Below are 22,184 nucleotides of genomic sequence, written 5' to 3'. Positions count from 1 at the left end.
CACACAATAAAAAGACTGCATTGACAGGTCCAGAGGCTTTAGTAAATGTTCCATGCAAACTCCAAACAAAATTAGATAAAAATATTTTAATGGCTCAGATGTATGCAGGATTAAGGTATGATCAAGGCCACTGAAAACCAACTGATTTACAACACATCTAACTGCACAGGGTGAGTTGTAAGAAAACGAGACCTTGATGCACCGCGGAAGGAAAATATTAACATCTACAAAAGCTATTATGTAACAAACTGACAGAGAAGGTCTAGTGAGAGTCAAAGACAACCTTCCAGTTGCTAAGTTACTCATAACTGATTCACATATGCTTTGGGGGGGGGGGGGGACAAGGCACCAAAAACTTTATAAATATTACTTTCAGAAATCATGTTTTAAAAATGATAAGAAGAGGAGGTACCCCAAATACTTTACGGTTCAGCTTTTTTGCATGCTCCTATTATTTTTTACCACATAGATTAACTGTCAGCTTATGATTCTGGTTTTTATATAATATGTGCCGCTTATAAGGAAATAATTAATCAGTGATCTAGTACACCAAGCATGAAAAAAGGGTAGTTAACACTCCCATAATCCATACCTATCCTGTCATTTCTTATGAAATGCTGCATTTGGGTTTTTCCCCTTCAAACCAGGTTTGATCCGGATTGAGAAAAAGAGTGACCTTTCAAGTTGGCTATGTGTGCACAGTCTAAGTGAAGCACATTTGCTGAAACAGGCTGTTGCTTATGCCTGCTCACGACACAATAGCCAGTTTATACAGGGCTTCAAATGATTGAAATGAGTCAAAAGCTTGGTACTAAGGCCTGTGACTCATTTATTCTGTAACGGTGTGGTAACCTTGCTGAGAAAGGTTCTCCATCTGTCAACAAAGACCTTGTTGAGAAACTCCAGAACAATTTCTACCGTCCCCATGTACCTGCCTAGAAAGATAAGAGATCTATTTGCCTTATTTTCTTCAAGGTTCTATTTGTCAGTCAACTTTTAAAAAGTACACCATACCAGAATGAGCCCTATATTCTGGTAAATATCAATAAAATCCACTGATCTTGCTGGAAGCGAAGATCAGAAATAACCACAACCGTGGTTTTTAAACTTCCAACTCTTAGTGAGCCCTTTCCACATGAACTTGCCTGCTGAAGAATTCCATGCGCTCTTAAAAGTTGCTTCACACAGTAGTGGACAGCTATGACATCAAGTGATGACATGCCTATATGAATGGACCATCACAGACTTTTCTGTGACCTCAGATGCAATGCTTTCCAACAGAATCAGTTCATACAACCAGCATCATTAGGCAGAGCCTTCCTCTAATGGTGCGCTGTAGATGTTTGGTAATCCAAAACTTTAGAAGTGCACCGGAGCAGTAACCCCGCAGATGTTGTTGGATACCAAGTTCCATCAGCTCAGTGTGAATGTCCTACAGAATGCAGAATGAGAGTGTCTCTTCCCAGATGGTTTACACACAACACTGGAAGAACACCCTGATTATGTCTCATTTGTTCACGCAGAGGTTGAAACCATTTACGTATTCTCCTGCAATGCACAGAAACTCTTCCCCAGTGTTTAATAAGCTCTCCCCACATGGATCATAATCTTGACACGTGGCCAGAATGTCTCTGACAGAATCACTCTTTGATTTGCTAGTAACTTCATAGTGAGGACAACGCGTCAGTTAAAACTGGCACAGAGGCTGGATAAACCAGGGAGCCAAGCCAAACCAGAGACGATTCTGCTCAGGGAAATGCAGCTAAGCCCAATAGAAAATGTGACAGTTGCCTTGAACCCAGCCACGCACCAAATCCCTAAATCCTCAACCTCAGAAAGATAGTAAGAAGAAAAATGAACTATGACCAGGATCCAGAACAATTACTGAAATCCATTTGTGCAGAACACATCGTCTATTGTACTAGTCTATGTTAGCTGTATTCATGTGTCTGCAGTTGTGTCTCTGGCTGCAGAGATTGGGAGGACAGAAACAGTAGTTTCTATGCGTCAGAAAGAATGTTGGATAACACCAGGCACAGCCAGCATGGTGGCCAGCAGACGTTGGATTCCAGCTCCCATCAGCCCCAGCCAGCATGGCCAACAGTCAGGGATACTGGGAATTGTAGTCCAACAGTATCTGGAGGGCACCACGATGGCGACTTCTGCATTAGACAAACAACCCAAGTAGCCTTGTTTTTTCAAGGGCAGAATACGTACATGAAAGGTTGAGGCAATTTAGTGTAAGGAAGTTCACATTACTGGGTTTTGACAAGTTTGAAAATTTGGTTGAGGATAATTTAAGATGGCAGTTCTGTCAGCAAGCAATGGTTTCATCCCAGCAAGTTTCAAGTTGTGGGGGTGGGAATGGTGACAAAGATGATTTATTCATAACAGAAGACTATACAAGCCAAAAGCATACAACAGCTAGACTGGTGAACAAGTTGAATAAAGTTAGTTTCTGGCTTCAAATTTTCAAAACTTTGACCAGTTCAGAGGTGTGCGGTGAAATTTTTCATATGGAAAAACAGTGTCATTGCAATGTCCTGTCACTGCACACATGCAGCATCGTGCCTACTTCCCTACACCTGGCATAAGTTTTCCGGGCTTTGGGAAGGAGGTGCCAAGCTTTGATACTTCAATACTCTTAATTTACCAGGAACATTCAGGAGACTAGTCAAGTCCCCCTAGTCCACTGACCACAGTGGACCAGTTATAAAGATGGCACTAGCTATTTTATAATTGGTTGACGCTTAACTATATCTTTTAATGCACACTGACTTTTGCATAGATAAAACCAGTCCTCATTTGCACTGGCCTCTCACTCATCTGCATTACAGCTGAATAAAACCATACACTTAATAGGAAGGCTTCTCACTTGGGAACCTGAACAAGAGTCAGTGTGTGTTCTCCAGGGGTCAGCAAACTTTTTCAGCAGAGGGCTGGTACACTGTCCTTCAGACCTTGTGGGGGGCAGGACTATCTTTTGAAAAAATATATATGAACGAATTCCTATGCCCCACAAATAACCCAGAGATGCATTTTAAATAAAAGCACACATTCTACTCATGTAAAAATACGCTAAATCTGCGGGCCGGATTTAGAAGGCGATTGGGCCGGCTCCGGATCCCGGGCCTTAGTTTGCCTATCCATGTCCCACACTATCTTGTATCTGCTGGTGGTGTTGCCAGTGAGAGTGACGTAAACTCCTGCACTTCGAGCTTAGTGCTGCAGCATCAAATGGAAAGTGCTATTAAGCTGTTCCATAGACATGCAAGATGGACATGATTTTGTCTAGATATTAAGACTGTATCAAAAAGCCACTGAAAGGCTCTCATACATTGAGAGATAACCCTGATGGACTGAACAGCCTATTTGTTATTCTTCTCTTTAAAAATAACAACCACTACAAATGTGCTTTTTAAAAACCATCACCTACACACACTGTGATCTGCAGAATAATGCAAGAGGGGTGGTGTTAAGAAAGGCCCCTGTTTACAATTCCAGCAGCTTTCAATTTAAACTTTTGGTAGAGCGAGGAAGATAACAGGAGAGGACAAGTATCGAAAGTAGAACAGGGAGAGAGGTAAAGTGAGAAGATTTAAAATAAGCATTTCTAAGTTTACAATGCCCCAATATTTCAATTGCCTGTTAAGTTAAAGGACTTTGAAGGTAGAACTAGGCCACAAAAATATAACTCAGTTAAACCTTTATTTCAAGAAGATTCATAAATAAAAATGGAAAAGAGCTAATTCTAATATTCCCCTCAAGAGTATTCATAAATATTCTAATAGCCTCAAAATGAAATATTAATTACCAACCTCAAAGCCAAAGTGTACGTTCCAGGTTGCCGTTGGCTTTCACGAATAAGATAACTTCCCTCTGCTACGCTCAATAATTGATCTGCTTCTTCTCTCGATATCCTCCCATGGAACCTGAAAAACAAAGCCCATCTTCATCAGCACAATAAAAGAGTTGTTTCGAGAGAAACGCTCACCAGAAAAACACAAGCCCTCAGCGCTTTTTCATTTTAAAATACAAAAATAGCATCCTTCCTTTACTTTCAAGAAACACACAGCATACTCAAAGTCAGCCCTGAATACAGTTATGTTAATTTCTCTACTTAGCATGCAGCTGGCCTGATCATTTTCAGCTGGTAGTTCTTAGTTATTAACTTCTTTTTTATATATATAAATAAAGCCTAGGGACAATGCCACCCTATAGGCCAAGTAAATTCTGTTCATAAGGAGCACTTATCAGCTTGATTTACGGAGAGGTGTAAATCTTATCTTACATAGCTTCTCATTTGACATTAAGGTTGCATATCCTTCTCAACAATGAGCCAGACCGACAGCATGCCAAGACCCTAAGGACAGATCTTAAATTCGAATAATCATCTCTGTATACATAATTTACATACATTTCCCCCAGTCATCGGCACAACCCATCTCTCCCTCCAATGTATTTGCTTTCTGTCTATTGACCCAATGGAAACACCTCTACTATAATGTACCATTATTGTCATGGCAAGTTTTTTCTCCTAAACACACACATCACAGTGAAAGTCACCCTGGAAAACATCAATGCAGCGAATGCTGCATGTGGCAAATGTCAATATTCACATCTGAACACTGACAATCCTAGATGAATATTATGAACATCCAAAGTTTCAGAGGCACACCCAGTGAATGCTGACAGTTCCCTCAATGAGATTGTCAGTGTTCACTCGTGTATTTCTGGCAAGTAGGAGCATATGGCAGAGTGTGCTGACCATCACAAAATCTGTCTGGGATGTGAATGTTGACATCCAACAGTGTACATACTGCAATGAACTACGGTGTAGAAAGAGACAATACTGTTATTTTACTGAGATCTGCTTTCCTCCTCAGATACTGCACAAAAGTACACCACTACAGTGGTACAGTGGTACCTCGCAAGACGAATGCCTCGCAAGACAAAAAACTCGCTAGACGAAAGGGTTTTTTGTTTTTTGAGCTGCTTCGCAAGACGATTTTCCCTATGGGCTTGCTTTACAAGACGGAAACATCTTGCAAGTTTGTTTTCTTTTTCTTAACACCGTTAATACAGTTGCGACTTGACTTCGAGGAGCAACTCATAGAACGCGGTGTGGTAGCTTTTTTGAGGTTTTTAAAAACTTTGGTGATTTTTGAAGCTTTTCCAAAACTTTCCCGACACTGTGCTTCGCAAGACGAAAAGAACCGCAAGACGACAAAACTTGCGGAACGAATTAATTTCGTCTTGCGAGGCACCACTGTACCTTGGTTCTCAAACGCCTTGGTTATCAAACACCTTGGTTCCCAAACACTGAAAACCCGGAAGTAAGTGTTCCAGTTTTCAAAGTTTTTTTTGGAAGCCGAACGTCTGATGCAGCTGTCGGCTATTATTTCTGGGGTGCCTGCACCAATCAGAAGCCACGCCTTGGTTTCCAAACATTTTCAAACGGGACTTCTGGAACGGATTAAGTTTGAAAACCAAGGTACCACTGTAAAAGCCATATAAGAAATGACAATGAAATTCTGTAAGAGAAAATGCCTTTAACGAAAAGCATTGTACATACAAAGGGCAAACATATAAAGAATGGGAAGTGTGGTATAACTAGGCCCTGATCTAAACTTTTCCTCTGCCATAATGCTCTGCAGGTGATATTTAGCTATGTCACTAGCACACCTTCTGATATACTATTTCCCATGTGCAAGAAGTCAACTTTGGGAGTCACAACCAAATAATAATAATAATAATAATAATAATAATAATAATAATAATAATAATAATATATTTATACCTTGCCCATCTGGCTGCGTTTCCCTAGCCACTCTGGGCGGCTTCCAACAAAAGATTGAAAATGCATTAAAACATCAGACATTAAAAACTTCCTTAAACAGGGCTGCCTTCAGATGTCTCCTAAACATCAGATAGTTGTTTACTTCGCCAGAAGGTCCTCAGAGGAGGCCCTCAGTGTCCGGACTGAACAATGGGGGTGGAGATGCTCCTTCAGGTATACTGGGCCGAGGCCATTTAGGGCTTTAAAGGTCAGCACCAATACTTTGAATTGTGCTCAGAAACATACTGGGAGCCAATGAAAGTCTTTCAAGACTGGTGTTATGTGGTCTCGGCTCCCAGTCACCAGTATGTAGCCTCCTATTTGCACAAGATGATCTATAACCCGAAGAAAATATTTCCAACTTGATTTTACTAATTGTACAAACTTGCCCTAAGTTGCCGACATTATAGCTCCATAATTTTGAATTCCATGTTACTTGGCTTTGTTGACAACTCAAATGATCTTCACTTGCAAATTTACAAGTCCAACAAGAATGTTGAAGTCCATTAATTCACTTTGGCAACTTTAAACTGCTCTGAAGATAACTTTATTTCCAGCCACGGAACTGTAAATTACTTCAATATAAAGGCGTCGAGTTGAACACCAAATGGATGGTTGTGAACCCATGAATTCCAAGAGGAACAAACTATAAATTTTGAGTTAACCAACAAAAATACCCCTGAATAAAATGTGTGAATGAAATAAAAGGTGACTGGAGATTTTTCAACTGCTGAAAAATACACATATCAAAATTCTCCTATGATGTGATTGCTTGTAATCTACTTCCCAATTTCATTGTATGGGGAAAGATGAAAATTGGCTATAAATTTCTATAGCCACTCTAGAAGAAGAAGAAGAAGAAGAAGAAGAAGAAGAAGAAGAAGAAGAAGAAGAAGAAGAAGAAGAAGAAGAAAGAAAGAAAGACGGGGGCTCTAGTGTGATTTTGCTCCCCACCCTCCTTAAATAAAAGGAAAAAAGAAAAATAACGCACACATTTTACTTTATTGCCACCAATTCTGCCAAATGGAAGCAGGAATATGAAGAAAAGCACTTTGAAGTACAAAACTGCTAGCCTGTCGTCAGATTTGCAGAGAAATCTGACCTGACTACTGAAGATGTGCGTGTCAACATTTCCTTATGTGACCTATTCATGGTCGAGTAAAACTGCCTATGTTGTTGAAACCACCAGTGAATTGCAAAATAATCTCATCTCTGTATCCTCGAAGACAAATTGAGATGTTTTATGAATCCATTGAGAACATGCAGAGTAGCCATTGGGCAAAGTTTTGATATTTTTGCTCTATTAGACAGCCCTTAGCTTAAGGCAAAAAATTCAGAGCACACTGCATTACTTACTCTCGTCCATAGTACTTCGGTCTATTCTCTACCTATTGAAAAAGAAAAAAAGTAACATCATTTTACCAGAACAATACAGAATACGTAAAAAGTTCATGTTCTCCCTTAATGCACGGTTTATCCTGTAATTAACTGAACAACAGCTAATAGACGAAAGACACAAATACTGTTTATCATTTCTAGATCTTTTTTGCTTACCTAGAACAGGGTTTCTTAAGCTTGGGCATCCAGTTGTTTTTGAACTACAATTCCCATCATCCCTGACCACTGGTCCTGCTAGCTAGGGATGATGGGAGTTGTAGTCCAACCACAGCTAGAGACCAAAGTTTGGGAAACCCTGACCTGGGACATACATTTTAAGTTGGATACCACAACTTTTAGTCATGAAAATCTCTTAGCTTATTAAAAGGGCCACTTCACAACTTATTTCATGTGGAAATCAGCTGCATATGCGAATTTTCGCCATTTCTACCAGCAAGCCACACCTGAAATTATATGCACTAGTCTGGAGACCACAGCTGAATATGGCTATATGGAAGCCACACAGCTCAGGAGGCCCCCACCCAATAGACCAATGCAGAATACAGAAGCAAATGGGTTGGGACCAAAGTTCCCATGAGTAGAACTCCGCTCACAAGACATGGCTGGAGGAAAGTGGGTGATTTTCACTTATTCCTCCTTCTCAATACAACCCCTTCTACCTCCCCAAAATCAGAAGAGTGCGGCAACCAGGGTGCTGAAGGAAGAATCGGCAAGAACAGCATCCCGCCAATAACTCTTCCAGGGAATTGATCTTAGTCCCTTCTGCAAAGCAAAGGAGTCCTTTCCCTCCAATATCACCCATATTAAATAGCTAAGGACATCTGCTGGATCACATAGCCTAACATCCTGTTTCAACCAGATGTCTCCAGGAAGCCCACATGGTGACAATTGTTTTCTCTCTCGCTGTTGCTCCTTAGCAACTGATACTCTCCGCAGCTGCCACCTGGGCTCGCTCCTCAACAGTTCTGATAATCAAGATGGTTTCTCTTCCTTAATTTATAACTAGTATCTCGTAAACTTTGGCTTGACCTTGTGTCTGGCACTGCCTAGCAAAGTGCTCAGCCCAGCCCAGCTTCATGCAGCCTCACAGTTTAGGGGAGTTAGAACAATAAAACAATGAGATAAAACAATAAATTCAAACAACAAAACGAAGCACTAAAAGGAGTTAAGGAATAAAAGGGAAGAGAGGATAAAAACAAATGCTAAGGGTTGGTTCTAGAGCAGAAACTTGTATTAGAGCTCAAAACCCTGCTTCAAGCATTCGGCAGCCATCTTAAAATGCAGCCTCGCTTTATTGGTAGCCCATAGATCCAGTATTCACAAACACGGGGCCTATAATTCTAGAGGCAAGGTATGTGCCTGGGTCCCAAATAAGTTAGAATGAGGGAAGGGAACATGGGGGAGGGGGCACATCTGTGTGCTGGGATGCAGCTTGTATGAGATGTGTGTATGTGGTACCCACACCCCAAGAAGTAACTCAAGAGCAGCTGAGTTCCATGCCTCTGGCCGAAAATCTTTCTCTCATTTGTGATTCGAAAATGAGAACCAAATTAGTCTAGCACAGGGTTAGTTTGGCACATAATACTCATTCTGCTCTTGTAAGAAATCCATCTTGCAGTGTGGACGCCCTCATATTTTGGAACTCCCCAACTCTTTTCAATATCTGTCAAAACATTTATGTTTATCCAGACATTTAGAAGCTGCTGGGGTGTTTTTTAGCTTATTGTTGGTCACAATTTTTTTTAATAAAAAAAATACATGTTCTTAACTGCTAATTTTATTGCTTTATCCTTTTTGCGAACCGGTTTGAGGTTTTATCACCATTTTTAAAAGGTAAAGGACCCCTGACAGTTAAGTCCAGTCGCGAACGACTCTAGGGTTGCAGGGCTCATCTTGCTTTACTGGCCGAGGGAGCCGGCGTTTGTCCACAGACAGTTTTCCCGGGTCATGTGGCCAGCATGACTAAACTGCTTCTGGCAAAACCAGAGCAGTGCACTGAAATGCCGTTTACCTTCCCGCCGGAGTGGTACCTATTTATCTACTTGCACTTGGATGTGCTTTCGAACTGCTAGGTGGGCAGGAGCAGGGACCGAGCAACGGGAGCTCACTCCATCAAGGGGATTCGAACCGCCAACCTTCCAATTGGCCAGCCCTAGGCTCAGTGGTTTAGACCACAGTGCCACCTGTGTCTCCTTAACACAATTCAGCAGTATATAAACAAACTAGGTTTTTCCTCTAGTTCCTGCAGGCCAATGTGCAAAAACCTACCTACAAGCTGTTAATTCCAGGGAACAAATAGAGGAGAAGAAGGGAAAACATTTAAAATAAAAAAAAAGAGTGAAGAGGAAAGTAAAACCCCTTAGGATGCCGAAAATATCTCCAGGAACTTATTTACCAGGAAAATCACCCAGCGGCAGTATAAAGGGCTCCTTAGGACAAGGTTGTTTGTGGATACTGTTCACTCAGGCTTGCTGGTAATTAGGGTTATATTAGCATGAAGCTTTACTATACAACAAGAAGGGGGGGATATTAATTAATTCAATCATCTGGTTCGCTTGATATCTTTTCATTTAAGATTATTTTAACTCCATGGCAAGATGCCAAGCTGTGACAGCAAAGGACATCTTACATGTGTGAGTATGCCACATGAACAAACATTCAGCAAGGGAACAACAGTAATAAAGAATCAGGCTTTTTTCTTAAAAAATAATAATAAAAAGCCTTGAAAGAAGTTCATATTTCAATTGGGGAGTATTAAATCAGTTGGAGATATGGTCAGTAAAAACTCATATCATCTGTTTCCTATAAAATTACCCTTCTGCTTCAGTGTAAACATAGCACTGTAAAAAAATGTAATTGGATTGATACTTGAGAGTATTAAGATATATTTGATTTAAAGCCTCTCTATATTGATGTCGGTGTCGCTCAAAAGAAGGCTCACAGTCCTGACTCCCCTAAGCACAACACTTTCTTTTCCGAATGACCTGGGGAAATATCTGAACACACTCTGATAATAAGGTCAAGTAAACAGAAGTGATATTTGTAAAGGCTTACAAATGGCTTAACCCTAGCCATGAGGCAGCCCTGAACAGACAACGCTCCTTGCCAAACATTAAGTTGTCCTTCTCACATCTCTACTTTTTGGTCTTCTCATCATGTCAGAAATGCTCCTTCATCAATCCCCACCGCCAGTATCAGTATGCTTTTGGGGTAAGGTAAAGGTAAAGGGACCCCTGACCATTAGGTCCAGTCGTGACCGACTCTGGGGTTGCAGCGCTCATCTCTCTTTATTGGCTGAGGAACCCGGCTTCTGGGTCATGTGGCCAGCATGGCTAAGCCGCTTCTGGCAAACCAGAGCAGCGCACGGAAACACCATTTACCTTCCCGCTGGAGCGGTACATATTTATCTACTTGCACTTTGATGTGCTTTCGAACTGCTAGGTTGGCAGGAGCAGGGACCGAGCAACGGGAGCTCACCCCGTCGCAGGGATTCGAACCGCCGACCTTCTGATCGGCAAGTCCTAGGCTCTGTGGTTTAACCCACAGCGCCACCCGTGTCCCTTTTGGGGGGTTTCCAACAAATCCCTCTAAATTCCTAGTTGGAAATAAAAGTTATGATTTCTTTCAGAAGGATCTCAGTTGAACGGTTACACTAGTCGTTGTTATGGGCATCACATTCCAAGAAGTAATCTAACAAAAAAGGATACTGGGGGCACATTCTGGAATATGGTTGTTTTGACGGCCATTTCTTTAGCTTTATTATTATTTGATCTGTGAAAGCATTTCTATGCTGCCCTCTCGCAAAACATTGGGACAGTGTACAGCAACCAAAAAAGAACCATGCAAAAGCAATAATATTGCTCTTTAGTTGGATGCGAGATTGCTATGCCTCTTACTACTGTTGCCACTGAAAGAAAAGTTAATGAAATGCTTTTAAAAGGTTAGGAAAGTAGGTGGCACATATACGTGGAACGGATTTGCTCTGTTATGCAGCAATATGGAACTTACGGTCTTCAAATAAAAACATCTTGAAGGTCCCAGGCCACAGAGAGGTTAGGCTGGCCTCAACTAGAGCCAGAGCTTTTTCGGTTGCGGCTCCAACCTGGTGGAACGCTCTGTCGCAAGAGACAAGGGCCCTGCAGGACTTGACATCTTTCCGGAGGGCCTGCAAGACAGAGCTGTTCCACCAGGCCTTTGGTCAGGGCGCAGCCTGACTCCCTCCTTTGGCAATCTCTACAAAGCTTTAGTCTATGGTTGCCATCAATTTGTATTTTAATTAATTTTTAGAATGTATTTATAATGTTGTACTGTTTTAGTGTTGTTAGCCGCCCTGAGCCCGGCTTCGGCTGGGGAGGGCGGGATATAAATAAAATTTATTATTATTATTAATATGCAGTAGGTTGTCTGTGCGCCTTCTCAGGAGCTATGTCTGTGTAATGCCCATCAGAACATCAGCCATAATGCTAAGCGACTGGGCCTCATTTGGAGAAGGAAAGACCAGGGTTCAGTCCCCTTGATGTTACTGCTGATGAACTGATTAGGGCTATTGCCGCTGACCGGTGCTATCGCGGATTTTATGATATGTTTTTCCGGGAGAGATTTTGAGGTGCATACAGCTTTGGCAAAGATAGGAAACCTGTGGCCATACAGATGATGTTTGACTCTCATGAAGCCAACTGGGCTGTTCTGATGAAGTGAAATGTCTGTTAAGAGCGCTACTAAAATCCCAATGTCAGACAAGGGAAAGGGAACTGTGTTGTACAGGTTTGCAGCCGTGCAAGAGAAAATTCTTACCAGGGCACTCGTTAATAGGCTAGAAAGCAAAACCTTAATTTATCCTGATCACTACTTATCTTCATGAACAGGAATCAGCATTAGCCAGATAAATAATTAAAATGCCTGCCAAATCAATATTGGCAGAAACTGTAGTTTTCTTTGAAAACGTGGGCCACTTCACGCCCATTGGAGCTTTATTTTTATTTTTTTCATCCTAGAGCTTTACAGCACATTTGGAAGAATTGCAACTGGCATATGAAAGAGAACAGCACAAAGAAACTCCTATTTAATTCAGTAAATTAATCCTGTTTGTGATCTAAGCGGTATAAGCTATTAAGGCCATGACAGTACTGTGCTCCCCTGTATTTAAGGCTATGTCAAAATGACAAACACATTTCGAAGATTAATTTCCTCTCCCCTTGGGTACATGATGAAAGTGTTGCAATAAAATTTAAAACTTTAATCATTTTCAGCGCCTATTTAGCATGAATGGTGTTTTGTGGCTGCATTATAACAAGTCAAATTTCACGCCGTAGCATATTAAAAATTGAAATTGATGTTGTGCTGTGATCCAGCAGAGCTGGCTGAGGAACAGATAAAACTGTATGCCTAAAAACACAAAAAAGTTCCTGACGTGGTGATTGGAGCTACCAGGTTTGTAACCTTGAATAGGTGGGCAAGTTCAGATTTGTCCAGTAAGATGAGAGAGAAAACCAGACCAACATATTCTCCCTCCGCCAAAGAGATTAGACAGAACTGATCATGTCTACTGAAGGCAACCAGGGGAGAGATCTGGACTCAGCGAACAAGAAATGAGGGCTGCCGGGGCTGAAAGCAACGTGTTCATCATCCACTGCACACCCTGACGTACAATGAGAACTAGTCCCTGAGGATGATCCAAGCATGAAACCCTGTTTATGTGCATGGCTCACTTTTGCAGGACACGTTTTGGTCATAAGATAGTGCCTCAATGTCTGGGAAGGAAGGTCTGATTGACAAATGGTTGACAACTGGTTTGTTTGTTTGTTTGTTTGTTTGTTTGTTTGTTTGTTTTTATCCAGTGAGTTCTGCACTCATTCTCCCTCTCCCTCTCTCTCCTTTCACCCCTTACAAACAATTAATTAATGGCAAAAAAATCCAGCAAATCAGCAGTAAGTGCTGATGTAACAAGACGGACAGGTCAAGGATGGTCAGGCATGATGATGCAAATCATAACAATGACCATTTTTAGTTTAACTGCACAGTGCTATTTTCATAGAAAAAGAGATGCTGGAGCTCACCATGAATTTCTCCCTTGTCGTCTTAGAATGGCAATGGCGCCCACCTGAGAGGTGCCAGAGCTGAGCTCCGGCTGAGAAAAAAAGCTCTAGGATCTTAAAAAAAGCCGAGACATCACCTTGCCAACAAAGGTCCGTATAGTTAAAGCTATGGTTTTCCCAGTAGTGATGTATGGAAGTGAGAGCTGGACCATAAAGAAGACTGATTGCCAAAGAATCTATGTTTCAAATTATGGTGCTGGAGGAGACTCTTGAGAGTCTCATGGACTGCAAGAAGATCACACCTATCCATTCTGAAGGAAATCAGCCCTGAGTGCTCACTGGAAGGACAGATCCAATGATTTGGCCACCTCATGAGAAGAGAAGACTCCCTGGAAAAGACCCTGATGTTGGGAAAGATGGAGGGCACAAGGAGAAGGGGACGAGAGAGGACGAGATGGTTGGATAGTGTTCTCGAAGCTACCAGCATGAGTTTGACCAAACTGCAGGAGGCAGTGGAAGACAGGAGTGCCTGGCGTGCTCTGGTCCACGGGGTCACGAAGAGTCGGATACGACTAAACAACAACAACAACAACATAGGACTGCCCTCACCCTAAGTGCAAATGAGGACTAAACAAAACAGGAATAGTACCAGCTGAGCGGAGGTGATTCTCATGGGTGCCATGGCAGAGGAAAAACGATTTAACCTTCCCCTCCCTGCATGCTGTGGTCCCAGTTGAAAAATGACTTCCTGCTCTTTTCTTGGTATTAAATCTTTCAGAAAATAGAGACATGGTTGCTAATGATGTATTGAGGATCACACCTAGTTTGGTCTCTAAGAGGGCTGCAATAAGAGCCCTGTGCTTTTATATGGTAATTGGAATATTAACAGCATGATTTCCTAGCCATGTTCGGGCAGAGAACTGCCTACAAGCCTGGCTCAAAGGAAACCAGCTAAAGCTTCCATTATGTAGTGGTGAGACTGGGAAAGAGGGACTAAGGGTAATTGGCTTATAAATAATAATAATAATAAAGGGTTAGGAACATTGTGGGAAATTAAAACAGTGGCCACAGGGAATATATATTCAAGGAGGTCCAGGGAAGGCAGTGGTGGGCTGTGCCTGGTCGTGGAGGTTTGCCAGAACTAAACTAAGCAACAATATTCAGTATTTTAAAGAGCCTTCAATTACATTTAGCTTTCACGGTAAACCCACCTCAGATGTGCAGGTAATCCTTCTAGGGTGGGGAGCTTCTTGTTGCAACTGATACACTAGGAAAAGGCAGAGGAAAAATGGATTTCATTTTTATGCTTAAGACTGCAAGGAGGTAAACACTTTAGCATTTCTGTTTGTTGGTATTAATGAAATAGGCATACTTGACAAGCGGGGATCTGTCTATGCCAACGGTCAGTCGGTTCCTTTGTATGCCACATCAACTATGTTCGAAGCGGCATTCAATACATGGGAAACTAAAAGTATACAATATACCAACTACATGTCAGCAGTAGCTAAACAGCAACGTGGTAAGCTGGAGCCAGATTTTCATTCATGGAAGATTTTTGATCCAAGGGAGAGATTCTGCTGGCAAAGGGAGGGGCGAGGCAACCTTTGCCGATTTCCTCCTCCCACTCCAGCCACCTGTTATCGCCTCCCACCTCATTCTCCAAGACTGGTTGCAATGATATTAGAGTTGATCCAGACAACAACATGATGGAGGAGGAGGGAGGCAGAAGTTAAAACCATGGCTTAGCTCTGTTATGCTGAAAGCTGTTTCAGATATCCTGTCCTGGACACTACAGGTTAGCACCCAACAATTCTCTCTGGATTCTTAAGAAAAGGTAACCGAGCACATTGGAAACATTCAACAGAATTGCATATTTTGGTTGAACCATTAAAAAAGGACAAAAGCTTCACTTTCCTTGCAAAAGGTTATTTTACAGCGATTTATTATTGTTATTTGCAACGGGAGACAACACACATGCATTTCATGGTGACAAGTTGCTGGATGTATGGTTGTTGTGATTAACGATGTTTAATATAAGCGACACAATGAGTGCCCATTTTATCCTTTAATCATCAGCTTGAAGACAAAAAGCCTGCTTCGAGTCACTTTGTGTGTTAATGGTTTTATATTAAGTGACTGGCTTGGCATATGACAAGTGACTGATATAATAAGTTATGACTCGAAAGCTGCACTGTGGGACACTTAAAAGGCTCTGGAGCAGACAAAGGTTCTGACAATAGTGATTATGCGGCAGCAGCTGTGGGGCAGGGGGCTCTTAAAGGTACTACGGTTCCTTCGAGGCTCTGAAGTCAAAGCCTGGGCACAAATGAAATGAAATGAAGGTTGACATTAATTTCAATACAGAACAGATTTAAATCATGGTGGGACACTGAACATGAAACACTGATAATGACAGATAAGTCCTGTTGGTCCAGCTACTCAGTAGCAGGGACAGAAGCCCTTGAGTAAAAACACATTACAGATATTATATCACCACAAGAACCTCCTAATTCTCTCATATATATATATATACAGTGGTGCCTCGCAAGAAGAAATTAATTCGTTCCACGAGTCTCTTCGTCTTGCGGTTTTTCCGTCTTGCGAAGCACGGCTATTAGCGGCTTAGCGGCTATTAACGGCTTAGCAGCTATTAACGGCTTAGCGGCTTTAAGAAAAAGGAAACAAACTCGCAAGAACTCGCAAGACGTTTCGTCTTGCGAAGCAAGCCCATAGGGAAATTCGTCTTGCGAAGCACCTCAAAAAACGGAAAACTCTTTCGTCTAGCGAGTTTTTCGTCTTGCGAGGCATTCGTCTTGCGGGGCACCACTGTGTATATATATATATATATGAGAGATACTGAGAACTACCGTATTTACTCGAGTCTAATGCACCATCGAATCTAATGCACACCTCAATTTTCAGAACCTTGAAACCAAAAAAGGTATTCGCTGGCAAATGTAAACATGCCATCAAATCTAATGCACACCTTAATTTTCACAATGTTATTTGGCTCAAAAAATGCACATTAGATTCGAATATATACGGTAATATGGTGCTATCTCTTGTTTCAACTTTGGGTCTTAAAGGAATACACAAACAAGCACTAGGCACACAGAATTCTAGCTACAAATAAAGCTAACTTTCCTATCGTAAGGGATTGTGAAAGGTGATTGTCCAATCCAGCATCTTTTCAGGATCTAGGTTTGTGGTGGGTTTTGCCTTCCTCCGCTTACTTTCTGATGCGCACACAAATTTATGTGTAGATTTAAAACAGAGAGCAAACAGTTTAATGAAGGTTCCCCCAACTTCTAAATCAGACACCTGGTCAGAAGCAGATTTGGGGATTTTTCTAAAGGGCTTTTTTCATCCTCAGCAAGAGAGCAAAGTGCTACAGAGCAGAGGGATTATGAGTACACCATGTTTATAAATTTCAAGACTTACAATTTTCACCATTTAAAAAATATTAACAGTACCAGGGGTAGGGACAAAAGTAACAGAATCAACTACTTACGATAAGATTTCCAAACAGGTGGCCTGTATTCATCAGTATCTGAAAGAATAACGATACTCATTAGTACCCCAGTAGAAGATACTTGAGATAATTTTTTTAAAATTCAGAGGTTTCAAATTAACAGCATTATTTGGTTCCATTCAACCCAGCATTGGCAACCTCTGGGCCTCCGGTCTAATTAGACCTGCCAACCCTCCTCATTTTGGCCTGTGGTGCTATTTTGGCCATGCCACATCACCAGCTGGTCAGCAGAACCATCAAAACCCCATGCCAGTGTGATATAGAGAGCCAGTGTGGTGTGGAATAGAGAGCCAGTGTGGTGTAGTGGTTAAGAGCGGTAGACTCGTAATCTGGGGAACCGGGTTCGCTTCCCCGCTCCTCCACATGCAGCTGCTGGGTGACCTTGGGCTAGTCACACTTCTCTGAAGTCTCTCAGCCCCACTCACCTCACAGAGTGTTTGTTGTGGGGGAGGAAGGGAAAGGAGAATGTTAGCCGCTTTGAGACTCCTTCGGGTAGTGATAAAGCGGGATATCAAATCCAAACTCTTCTTCTCTTCTTCTTCATGCACAGCGTTTTGCAAGGGCTGGCGATCTACCAGTTGCCACAGTTTCCATGCACAACACTATGCAAAAAGGGTTACCTGACATCACTGTGACATCACAGTGGCTCAGTCCACATGTCAAACTTTTCCTGTGGGGGTGGGTGGGAAAGATAAGGATCCGCCCCCCGCCCCCTGGCCAGAGTTCAGCTCCAATTCTATGGCTCTATGACTCCCCACCCTGACTCAGCCATTCCATTTTTCAAACTGCATAGACAGACTTTGGGGGGGGGGGGGGAGGTTCTTTTTGCCCAAATGTATTCAGTTTAAAGGGACTCCCAAATATAACAGTTAAAAAAAACAAGAAAACGAAAGATGGAAGATACAATGAGGAAGGTACAACTATGACAATAGCTTGAAGCAAAATGTTCTTGTTCAATTGTTGGTTGCAAATTAACGAAATGTAAGACAATTTTAAGGTTTCATACCTATAAAGGGAGGGACGCGGGTGGCGCTGTGGGTTAAACCTCAGCGCCTAGGACTTGCCGATCGCATGGTCGGCGGTTCGAATCCCCGCGGCGGGGTGCGCTCCCGTTGCTCGGTCCCAGCGCCTGCCAACCTAGCAGTTTGAAAGCACCCCCGGGTGCAAGTAGATAAATAGGGACCGCTTACTAGCGGGAAGGTAAACGGCGTTTCCGTGTGCGGCTCTGGCTCACCAGAGCAGCTTCGTCACGCTGGCCACGTGACCCGGAAGTGTCTGCGGACAGCGCTGGCCCCGGCCTCTTGAGTGAGATGGGCGCACAACCCCAGAGTCTGTCAAGACTGGCCCGTATGGGCAGGGGTACCTTTACCTTTTACTACCTATAAAGGAAGCACTGGTAACTTCATTTTAATCAAAGGAGAGATCGTATGTTTAAGACATTGTGTACAGTTGTTTCTCCTGATCAGGATGTGAGCATGCTCTGCTAGAGAACTCCCAAATGGCATCATTTACAGATGCCTGCAGCTATGGCTGAGCCCAGAGACTCTGGTTCGCCAGAAGCGGCTTAGTCATGCTGGCCACATGACCCAAAAGCGGTACACCGGCTCCCTCAGCCAGTAAAGCGAGATGAGTGCCGCAACCCAAGAGTCGTCCGTGACTGGACCTAATGGTCATGGGTCCCTTTACCTTTTAAAGTCACATGACCCATGACAGACACTCACCACTTCTTCCTTTCAGAAAGATGGGATTTTGTTCAGATTCTTAAAATATATTTTGCAACTTTCCAGTTATTGTTTATGTGAGTTCAGTGTGCATTTGTGTTGTGTGCATGCACATTAAGACACCTTAAATCAGCTAGAAACATAGAACTGTAGAGTTGGAAGGGGCCTTGAAAGTCATCTAGTCCAACTCCCTGCTATGCAGGACTCTCAGCTAAAGCATTGATGGCATTAGCTCAGTTGGTAGAGCATGAGATGCTTGATCTCAGGATTGTGGGTTCAAGTCTCACATTGGGTGAGAGATTCCTGTATTGCAGTGTTTCCCAAACTTGGGTCTCCAGCTGTTTTCGGACAACAGTTCCCACTGTCCCTGACCACTGGTCTTGCCAGCTAGGGACAATGGAAGTTGTAGTCCAAAAACAGCTGGAGATCCAAGCTTGGGAAACACTAGTCTAGATGACCCTTTTGGTCTCTTCCAACTCTAGGATTCTGTGACAGGTGGTCATCCAACTTCTGCTTAAAAACCTCTGCTTCATTAACCTCCAATGAAGGATAGTCTACCACCTTCCAAGGGAGGGACTAAGATGGATCAGTGTTCTGGAAACCAAGCCTTATGAGGAACGGTTGTGGGAGCTGGGTATGTTTGACCTGAGTGGAGATAAGATAGCAATCTTCAAATATCTAAAGGGCTGTCACATGGAAGATGGAGCAAGCTTGTTTTCTCTTGCTTTGGAGGCTAGGACCCGAACCAATGGATTCAAATCACAATGAGATTCCAACTAAACATCAGGAAGAACTTTCTAAGAGTAAGAGTGGAATGGACTTCCACAAGAGTTGGTGAACTCTTATTCCAGGGAGGTTTTTAAGCAGAGGTTGAAGGGCCATCTGTCATGGATGCTTCAGTTGAGATTCCTGCAATGCATGGGGTTGGATAAGATAACCCTCAAAGTATCTTCTAATTCTACAAATTCTATGATTATATGAATTCAAATGATACCTCCTCCTGATCTGGCAGTGAGATTCTTCTGCTAGGTCAAAAGTCTTCTGTGGGCAGGAAAAAAACACCCTTCCATCTGCAGATGGTGAAGTCTGGATCCATCCCAATGCTTTTCAGTGGGGAACAGTTTGTACTAAGAGTCATCAAGTGAAGTACATCCACATGTGAACCGGCCTTAACTTGGTGAAACTCAAGCAACACTTTTAATTAAACTTCTAGAGAAGGCTGCTTTGGCAGTGTTCGGATATTCCTACTTTACTAGCAACATATGCATGGAAATACATTTTACAAGTAAATTATTTAGGTGAGGAACCATGTGTTCAACTGTATAAACAGACAGCAAGACAGCAAATAGCTTTTGGCTGGGCTAGCAACACTACGGATACATCTTCATTACGAGAAATAAAGATGACTTAACGGAAAAGACTATTTTTCACCAGAGCCAGAACATCTTGATTAAATCTCAACCAAGAAGCAAGAAAACTTTGCATATAAGCTAATATTTATAATTCGGAGGCTGAAGGAGTGATTTATGCCATGCAGGTGTTCCAAAATGTTTTTGTATTAAAGTACTGCTCTCGTGTTTTTTGTGCAACCTCAAACATCCACGCTGAAGGAAAAAAATACCAAAAGTTATCCTATAAACATATTACATCAGTGATAGCTAAGCAGAAGCATTTTATAGTATTTTTCTGCGCCTTTTACAGGGTGCTGATATATTATTAACAGATGATTGAAGTTCCACTTCTTCGTTTTCTTTTAAAATGATGAACCTGATGTAATATTCCAAAGCACAGCGACAGCTGGGAGACCACAAGATTGGCACATGAGGCCTCTCTAATGCTGGGACTTTTCGAATGCTAAATAATAATAATAATAATAATAATAATAATAATAATAATAATAATTTATACCCCGCCCTCCCCAGCCAAGGCTGGGCTCAGGGCGGCTAACAAGCAATAATAAAAACAAGTTGAATGAATACAACTTAAAAACAAGATTAAAATACAACATTAAAATATTAAAATGCAGCCTCATCACAAGAGGGGAAAGGAAAAAGAAAGAGGGGGAGGGAATCAAATTGGCTCTGAGCGAAAGGCCAGGCGGAACAACTCTGTCTTACAGGCCCTGCAGAAAGAAATCAGATCCTGCAGGGCCCTGGTCTCATGAGGCAGAGCGTTCCACCAGGCTGGAGCCAGAGTTGAAAAGGCCCTGGCTCTGGTTGAAGCCAATCTAACTTCCTTAGGGCCCGGGACCTCTAGGGTGTTGCTGTTTATGGACCTTGAGGCTCTCCGTGGGGCATACCAGGAGAGGCGGTCCCGTAGGTACGAGGGTCCTAGACCATGAAGGGCTTTAAAGGTCAAAACCAGCACCTTAAATCTGACCCTGTACTCCACCAGGAGCCAGTGCAGCTGGAAAAGCACTGGGTGAATATGCTTCCATGGCAGAGACCCCGTGAGGAGCCTCGCTGCAGCATTCTGCACCTGCTAGAGTTTCTGGGACAGCTTCAAGGGCAGCCCCGTGTAGAGCGAATTACAGTAGTCAAGCCTGGAGGTGACCGTCTCATGGATCACTATGGTCAGGTCGGGGTGGGGAAGGGAAGGGAAGGGAAAGGTAAATGATGGTCTGCAGCACCTACGTACCATTGCTGGCATGCTGACGCTGAAGAAAAGCCCTACTGAGAGGTGTGAGCGTTAAGACAACAATGGAGATAGGGCCATTAGGAACACATGGAGAGGCAGTAGAGTTGCTAAACCGGCAAACACCTGACCAGGTGACCACTAGACCGAATTTATCCTGCTAATTTAATTTTAGCCTCCTGGACTGATTAATCGAAACAAGAGATAATGGAGAGGGTTGCATTTACATATGAACCAAAACAGAATTAAATGAAAGGCAGGAGGATTTCAGGAGCCAGGAGCTAGGATGCTGTTCTTGGAGGCACACTGTGCATAAAGGTGAATTTGGGACAATCGTTTTCTGCTAAGGATAACAAAACACTGGCACACAATATTTGCAGCATTTAGAAGACCTTAACTCAATCCATAGCCATTAGGGAGGTTGAATTATATGAAGGGAGTGCTTGGTATTGCAGCAAAATCAGGAAACAAAGGGCTTAATAATATTTTAACAAAATTGAAAGGTCATTTGGTGTTTTCTTCAACTGCAGAGAATGGGCAGGGAAACAAAGCAAACTTATGTGCCCACCGTTTCCTTTGTCTAGCACATAAAAAAGACAAATTAATTTCCACAAGTGACATGGGTTTGCGCAAAATTTGAGAGAGATGTCTTTTGAATAATTTTAAAACAAGGAAGGGTTGGAATGTTCTCTAAGGTTAACGTAAACCTTTGCCTCTTATCTGAATTATTTTGCTTTCCCCTTTAATCTCAGAAGCTGTTTTATGGTTTTGTTAACACACACACACACACACACACACACACACACACACACACACACACACCCTAATCTCCTTTCACTTAGGATTTTCTAATACATTAAGCACTAGAAATATTCATGCAGTGTTAACAATGGGTTTTAATACATGGCAGAAAAGAAATTAAATATTACAGTCTCAAGGAAGCCATAATTCAGGCCCCTGAAGGCATATACAATAATCTGTATTAGTACAATGGGAATAATTAAAAATAAAACATTATTTTGCAA

At 42.3% G+C, this 22,184-nt stretch overlaps 1 protein-coding gene across 3 annotated transcripts in view; it reads right to left on the bottom strand.

The window, feature by feature from the left end:
- CHN1 (chimerin 1) overlaps positions 1–22,184 on the bottom strand; it is a 101,829-nt gene that overhangs the window by 61,569 nt on the left and 18,076 nt on the right. Inside the window, exons 2-5 of one of the 3 annotated variants that reach the window (XM_028749208.2) lie at positions 16,784–16,822; positions 14,484–14,539; positions 7,196–7,227; positions 3,819–3,932 (exon numbers count right to left, since the gene is read on the bottom strand). In XM_028749208.2, coding sequence (XP_028605041.1) covers positions 3,819–3,932; positions 7,196–7,227; positions 14,484–14,539; positions 16,784–16,822 — 241 coding nt within the window. Of the gene's footprint in view, positions 1–3,818; positions 3,933–7,195; positions 7,228–14,483; positions 14,540–16,783; positions 16,860–22,184 lie in introns of those variants that run through there. The other 2 variants (XM_077916884.1, XM_028749190.2) reach the window with 2 other exon arrangements.

This window comes from Podarcis muralis, chromosome 1, assembly GCF_964188315.1.
Source record: "Podarcis muralis chromosome 1, rPodMur119.hap1.1, whole genome shotgun sequence".
NCBI lineage: Eukaryota > Metazoa > Chordata > Lepidosauria > Squamata > Lacertidae > Podarcis > Podarcis muralis.
Note: the sequence above shows the minus strand (reverse complement) of the source record. Positions and strands in the feature narration are given on the sequence as shown.